The 7,818-nt window shown below is 46.8% G+C and overlaps 1 protein-coding gene across 1 annotated transcript; it reads left to right on the top strand.

The window, feature by feature from the left end:
- Positions 1–4,575: 4,575 nt before the first annotated feature.
- On the top strand, positions 4,576–6,136 carry LOC122617026 (putative uncharacterized protein DDB_G0271606). Its single transcript, XM_043792667.1, has 2 exons — positions 4,576–4,738; positions 5,082–6,136. The coding sequence occupies exons 1-2, from the start codon at positions 4,606–4,608 to the stop codon at positions 5,942–5,944; spliced, it is 996 nt and encodes a 331-aa protein (XP_043648602.1). The 5' UTR covers positions 4,576–4,605; the 3' UTR covers positions 5,945–6,136.
- Positions 6,137–7,818: the final 1,682 nt, after the last annotated feature.

The following is a 7,818-nucleotide window of genomic DNA, read 5'->3' as shown; positions in this document are numbered from 1 at the left end:
TGTGCTTAGATGTTTTCTTTTTTGGGAAATAAACTATTCATGTATTTGCCAAAAATAATAAGTAATAAACTAGAAGGGTTATGCGTTTAAACTGTATTTTTTTAGCAATGCTGCAAGAAACTGAAATCCTAAACAGTTTGCTTTGTACTTTAAGTTGAATTTCGATGGCAACATTTTCCCATGAATGTACCATGTCCGGCGAAAAGCTGGAGAAATCTCAGATGCCCACATAAATCTTTCGGCCATCCATGCGGGTTCGAGTTCTGAGATTTCAGTTCTGAATTCCAGTTCGGGCTCGGGCTCGGGCTCGGGGTTCTCCTTCTTAATCAGCTGCACAGTTTCCGATGCCAAAATGTGAGGAGCAGATATCACACAGCTGCTCGGGGCATTCCACGCACATGTCCACGATCCGAATGAGATTTCCTCCGATTCTGGGGTTAAATCGAGGAGAAGGCGGTGGCCATGTGCTGCTCTTCAGTTTGTCGACGGCGGCGGCTGCATGCCATAAAAATGATGAGGCGAACTGGTTGCCAGCCGTCGATGGAAGTCGCAGATTGGTTCCCCCTCTAGAGGATGCTGATAGTTGCCAAATGTTGGGATAAGTCCGCTGAATAAATAAATTACATTTATTAAACATCCCACGAGAAGCGAAATGAATATTACATTGTATAAAAAGCAAGTGAAGCTCTCTATAAAGATTAGTTAATAAACTAATGGTATAGTGATAAAAAGGAAGAATATGCAGTAGCCGAAGCTCGTTCAGTTTAAATAAATAATATATAATCACCCTTTTTAGCCCAAGTAAAGTATTCCCGCTCCACGACCCTCAGAATCTGGCATATGTGCCATGGAAGTAGCCAAGCTGGCATTTCTGATGCCAGAGTGCCGGCTGCATGTGTGATCGTGGATTGGGAATCGGGAATCGGGGCGAGGAAAGCGCACACATGTGACGTGGACAGCTGGGAGGATGAGGATGTGGATGCAAAGGAAGGGCCTTGCCGAGGGGGTTGGGCGGCGAGGTAGGGAGGGTGAAAGGCAGGCAGAAACAAAGGCTGAGGCAAACCGAAACGTCCTTGCCCCGCAGCAGGAAGCTACATATGCGCAATCATAAAAACTTGAACGATCGACACGTGTGCAGAATTTCCGCGCGCTCGCCGGCAAGAGGCGAACAAAAATCGCCAAGGAAAATGTCCGTGGAAATGTATCGCATATGTTGAATGGATGCAGAGCATTCCCAGACTGCGATATCGATAGACTGCCAATGGCAGAGCAAATCCCCTAGGCAGCTGCTCCAGGCTGGCCACCAAAAACGGTAGCCGTGCAACTTTCTATGCCCATGCAATCAAATCGCAAAACGCACCGCAAACGAGGGAAGCTGTGAGTTTGTGACTCTAGGAGGCTGGGAGGCTGGGGACTGGTGAGAAGTAGGGAAGCTGGCAGACTGGGAAGCTGGCAACTTGAGTATGAGCCACTGCAGCCAAGCAGCTGCCAATGCCGATGGACGGACTTGCTGCCTGACTTTCATTAGCATTTCTAACGGCCAACGCAGCTGGCAAAGACGAACTCCACTCCACTCCGCACAGGCCAAACAAACAGATGCTGCCGGCCACCGAGGCTAGGAGTAAGTAGCCTCTGTATGCTGGACGCGAACTGGATCGATCCGAGACGACATCGTCATCGGGATGGTGGACGGGGCAAGGTGAAATGTATCCAGGTGCACTCGAGAAAACTGGGTGATTAATTAGGTATTTAGGCAGGGAAGTAAAGAGAGGAATGCAGTCATAAATTGTTGAAATTATAGTATTTATAGAGGGGTTACATCACTAAAATTCTGCAATAAAAGTGGTTACATCCATGGACTTTCAGTGATTTAGTGGTCTTAAAATTTGCATTCATTTCATTAGTTGGAAGTGAGTGTCAGGAACATTTTCCACACGTATTTTGCGCAGTGTATGTACGACAGCTGTACGTAGACTGCATTTGCGTTGGAAATATTTTTAATTGCTATTGGAATTTTTCCATGTGCGCCTCGTGGACATCTTTCATTCGCTTGCGGATTTCGGACTGCTGACTGCGGATAGCGGATTCGTGTGGGTTGCCAGTTGCAAGTGGCCAGTTGGCGAACTGTATCGCAGCAGTTGGTCTGCAACAGTTGCAGTTGCATTTGCAGCTTGCAGCCGCAGCATTTGCTGCGTGACAATTGTACGGTTGGTATTGAATTCAATTAAAGCCGCTGGCCAAAAGCAAGAGCTGCAGCCGCTGACCGTTTGACATAATAACTGGCCACATTAGCAGCAATTGGCAGTGGTCAATTAACTTTTTTCTGCACGTTTTCGCTCTCCTTTCCCCATTTTCCCCGTTTTTCGCCACGCTTGTCGCGCTTTTCCTTATTTGCAACATTCATTGACACCTGCGATTGTGGAGTTGCAGGTTGCTGGTGTTGCTAGTGCTGCAACTGCTGCTGTCGTGTTCATGTTGTTGATTGGCAATCAATTTGTTGGCCGTTTTTATGATTCGCAGTGCGTCAATGTCAACTAACTGTTTTTCTGCCGCTCTCTGGCAGTTGGTAATTTATTATGTTGTTGCAGTTGCAATTAACACGGCAGCAACATGCTGCGTTTACCACAACAATGGCCAAAAGCAAATGTTGCATGTGGGAGTTGCAGTAGCAGTTGCAGTCGCCGTTGCGATGTTGCTGCTGTCGATATGCGGCGCGTGTTGCAGACGTGAAGTCAGCAGTCTGCCAGTCTACCAGTCTACCAGTTTTCAAGTCAGCCGAACCCAGACATATGGCCGAGATAAGCGGCATAATTATGCAAATTTGTTATAACAATCAGCGGCACCACAGCAACAACAAATGCAATTCCAAGACGACGGCCACATTTTATGGGCAGCGCTAAACGCCGTCAACAGCAATTGCCATTGCAATCGCCATTTATGGGGCGTTAGAATCTAAGTTAGTACATAATCACTGGTGATAGTTTTTATTCATTTGCCGATATCTAATACTTTGGCCAGACCACAATAAACTTGAAAACTACGGTTTGGAAATTTGAATACAAACATTGACAATTGACAGAGTCCGTCGACGACATTGGGTAGCAACAAATCAATTGCAGCCGCAGCAACATTCTCGTGCATATGGCAGCATACAGTTGAAAAAATGTTTGATTCTCAAAGAATAACTCAAACATTACAGTCCCTTCATAATGCTCTTTATAACTGTATCAACATAGGTAAATGTGTCTTGATTACTGACTTCTGTGTGGTGCGGTTTGCATTTGATAGCACATTTGCAGCATTTGGAAGCCCTTATTTCTGCGAGTGCCTTTGGTATTCAGATTCCTCAGTGGCTAGGCTACGATCATTGTTTTCCATTCTCCATTCTGGCTGGTGACTACGCATGCATAAATGCCTTTATAATCATTTCGTTGAACAAAATTTAGACGTCACTTGGCTGTCAGTTGGGGCTTGATCGCCTGACGAGCTGGACATGTGGAAGACTTTGCAGGAGCAGCAATGTGGTCGGAGGAGAGTCAGGGCACCAGATCATGTCCATATTTGCATTTTTGAAATGACACATGGAAATTTTCGATGTTTTGCCTTTTGAAAGCGAGCGGCCAACAGATTGACAGCAGCTGCAACTGATGACAACAGCAACATGAGACACACAGCTCAGCAGCAACGCAGCAGCAGCAACAATGGCCTGGAATGGCAAGCGAAAGTCGTGCGCAAATCCGACCAGGCGACAGCATATGGATATGCTGCATATATGCTGGATATATGTGCTATATGGGTATAGCCGGAGATAATTGCTGTCGCATATTTTCCACGTCCACTTGTTGTCGCCGACTTAGCTGCAGCAGCAACAGCAACAGCGGCAACATGTGTTGCTCTCGACTTTTGGCCGGCTGCCTTTTTGGGTTACGGCGACGGCAACATGTTGCAACATGGCCAACCGTCGAGCGTCCGGCTGTGCAAATATTTGGAACTTCCCCCGATAGGAAGCTACTTTGCGGGCCATCATTATCATCATGTCCCGCACATGTGCGCCAAATAGAACGTGTTTTCAACACATTTCGCCCCACTGTGCGAACAAGTTCAATGTCTGGCACGGCAGCAACACGAGCAACAACAGCAACATCAGCAATAACAACCCGCGAGAACAAACAGCAAATATGTAAAAGCGCAAAAAGCGAGTGAAAAGCGTTCCAGAGAGATTTTATAATTATACGGTATAGCCCATTTCTAAATGCTCTGTAAATAATAAAAGTCGGCTAAAAAGTCCCTTTCCTATAATCAAATGATAAAAAAAGGGATATCATGAAATGGAAAGTAAAATCTATATTTTTATACAAAAAAACTTTTACACATATGGGATATTGTATGCAAATTTTGCAATCCCAAACTGAAAAGCAAGTGCAGTAAACAAAGCAGTTTTGCGGTAATCGGCGTTGAGTACACTGCACCTTTCTCCGAGTTCTCTGAGAGAATTCCAGTCGAGAGCGGCAATTGCATTGAGAGAGAGATAGCACTCTCTTCTCTCCTGCGCCAAGGCAGTTTAGAACCGCTTTTTGCTCAGTTCGCCAATAAAGACGCTGCCACATGGACATGCACAGGCTGATCTTCGAGGTGCAGCAGCGGCCGGCTCTCTGGGACTCGAGGCATCCGGACCACGCCAACCGCCCGGAGACGCAGCGCCTCTGGAACGCGGTGGCGGAGGCCATCGGAATCGATGGTGAGTGCACTACGCGGAATCGGGGTGTAGCTCGTAGCCATTTCGCTTTAAGGTAGCAGGAACTAACTTGGAATCAGTTAAATATAATATTATGGTCAACATGATGATTCAATGAGTTACCATTTTGGGATCAGCATAATATTATTTAAATAACATTATTAAATTACATAGTTTAATGTCAGTATTATTTTAAGTCAGTATTGTAAAATCATATATTTAAGTCAGTGTTGTAAAATCATATATTTGTAACTTTCGTATTAACTTTTTCCTGGTGTATCTTATAATGAGTGCATTGTTTACGTTCTCTTTTTCGCAATCGCATATTGGCTCTCTGGCATTTCAGTTGAGGTTTGTCGCACCAAGTGGAAAAATCTGCGTTGCAGTTATCGGCGCAGTAACCGGCGAAGTGGCCTCTTGAAGCACCAGCAGACGCCCTCGCAGGGTCACCAGTGGTCATATGCGGAGGCCATGAGTTTCCTAGACGGCCAGCGATTGCTGGGGGAGGAACGTGATAACAGCAACAACGAGGAGGAAGAGATGGAGGGTGCACTGAAGACTGAAGCCGAGCCCATGCTGTCGACCTTTAAGAGCGAGCAAGTCTCGACTGCGGATGAAATGGAGGCGGACAACGATGCGCTGATGCGCGAATTCCAGAACGTGTCCACTCCGCAGGCGTTGCGCAGGCTCTCCGAGAACATCTCCTTGGCCAGTGCGGCGGCGGAGGAGCAGGTGCCACCCACTGTCTCCCAGTTGAGTCCGAATTTGAATCAGGGAAGTGCCATTGCGGCCGCAGCAGCCAGCAGTTGCCATTGCGCGAAGAGGGTGGACGAACAGGTCAACTTCCTGGAGAGTCTGGAACGTGAGGAGCAGCAGCTGATGCAGTCCACCAGCCAAGATCTGGCCAGGTGCAAGAGTGTCCTCCATGTGGGCGACTCCGACTACAACTACCTGATCAGCTTTCTGCCGCTGATGAAGCAAATGACGCCCTACCAGAATGTATACTTCAGGGCCAAAATGGGCGAGCTACTGCTGCAGACAATGCAGCAGCCGCCGGTGCAACAGCAGTTGCAGCAGCGACAGCCGCAGCAGCAACTGCAACAGCAGCCAGAGCAGCGGCAGCAGCAGCCCTCGCAAATGTTGTTGAACCAACAGCAAATGGCCTTGGATCAGGCGCAAGTGAGCACAAGCTCCACAAATTGGAGCTGAATCGGGGATTGGAGCCGAACAAATGAGATATCCAATGCCCTTAATGTTAAGTGTTGGAGCTGGACAAGAGCGCGAGCCCCACTGTGCGCATGTCCAGTGCACAGTGGTGCAAGTTCGCTGAGATTGAGATTACTTTCGAATTTTATAATTGCACATAAACAAAATTAATAAAAAATATATATATTATTTTAAGTTCTCAAATCGAGGGGCTTCTTTGCTTTCGTCTTTACAAACTTAAATCGATTACCTTGTTGTTTACCAGGGCTCCCTTTTTTTATTATTCTTCTTCTAATTGGTCTGCTTTTTTGAATGCCACACTATTGGTTTGACATTTGTTGAGCCCAGTCGAAACGAAAAATTAACTTGACGAGTAAGTAAGTGAAATTGCCGTGTAGGTAACAAACGAAATACAGCTAATTCCGATTTGTGTGCTCCCCAATCCAAGCAAAACCCTATCAAGAGATGGCCAAAGAAGTGTTGTCAGCGTCAGCCAAAGCAGGTGATGTGCAAATCAGTACCGCGATGCAGAACCTACATAACATTAGCGTGAATAATCCATCCGCATTCTTAACGCAAATGGTATTGAACCCGCTTCTGATCGCCCTGACAACCCAAGAGGAGCAGGCCAAGGTGCAGAAGTTGAATCAGATACTTCAGATGCTGAAGGAGGTGAACAATAACTTGAAGAGTCAACTGCCTGCAGAAGTTCAAGCTATGTTCTAAATGATTAAATACAGCGATGTGATATTAATACGAGTGCTGCACTTTCGAAGTTTCGATTGGGTGTCACCCAGACTCATCCACGGATGCATGGCACTATTTTAGTACAATTATTGAGCCCTCTGCCCGCCTCCGTTCAATGCACTTCTGGATCGCTTCCAGCTGCAAAGCAAGCCCAAGATGATAGTGACAATCGTGTGGGCGTCCGAGTGGATTCTACGGCTTCAACTTCAGCTTTTCAGCCTTATTGCCAGCTGCAGATGCAAGGGCATCCGACGTAATCTCGCCTCCGGCTGCCCACACATGTCCGCATTGAAGAGGGGAAGGGGAAAGGGGGGAACCAGGGATCGCCCCGTCGCCTCAATAAATTACTGCACACTAGAATGAACCCCATCAACGACGGTGGTCCTGCTTTTTCCCTCCGTCCGTCCGCCCGTCCGTGTGTTAAAAGCCAAGTCCAAACTTAACATGACCATAAAAAAGAACGCGGCTTGAAAAGCAAACAGAGGAGGGGAATAGGTCGCTCGAGAAATCAACGCAGCTGCGGATGACGAATCGAAATTGACATTGAACCGAGGCTGGAGCCTCCAGAGGATCGGGGTTACAAAGGGGGAAAATCCAGGGGAGAGGCCACGACAATCGACTAGGTTGCTTTGCTTTTGCTTTTGCCTCGGCGACGTCATGTGTTTGAACTTGTTGCAGCCAACTTGGCAGTTGGGGCATGGGCATGGCTATTGGATTCGACTCTTGTAGGTTGCTGTTTGCTGGTTGTTGGCCGTTGGTGCTCGGTGGTTGGCTATTGGCCTGCCCCATGAATTCCAATTTCAATAGCAGCCATCCACAGAGGTTACCAGTGCACGGCAGAAAAATATTGTGGCCTCGATACCTGCTACTTTATTATCTCAAATGAAGTTACAAATCATTTAAATAGTACAAAGGTTGACAAATTTAAATATTGTTTAATTTTTCATTCTCGTTTTATTATTCATACCTTTATTGTGCTTAATTTTTTGCAGTGGGCAAAGCGTTCTGAAAAACAGTTTAAGGTGTGTTCTTGAGCTTGAAAGCCGTCGAGCCCACAGTGGCAGTTACCGATTCCGATTTCGATTCCAGTGATTGGAAACAGTTGGGAGCTGGGCAGAACAGGAGGTGTG

This window comes from Drosophila teissieri, chromosome 3L (genome assembly GCF_016746235.2).
Source record: "Drosophila teissieri strain GT53w chromosome 3L, Prin_Dtei_1.1, whole genome shotgun sequence".
NCBI lineage: Eukaryota > Metazoa > Arthropoda > Insecta > Diptera > Drosophilidae > Drosophila > Drosophila teissieri.
Note: the sequence above shows the minus strand (reverse complement) of the source record. Positions and strands in the feature narration are given on the sequence as shown.

Coding starts and splice junctions, on each gene's coding strand:
- LOC122617026 (XM_043792667.1), top strand. CDS start 4,606: ATGGACATGCACAGGCTGATCTTCGAGGTGCAGCAGCGGCCGGCTCTC. Junction 4,739..5,081: donor GGAGGCCATCGGAATCGATG/GTGAGTGCACTA, acceptor CTGGCATTTCAG/TTGAGGTTTGTCGCACCAAG.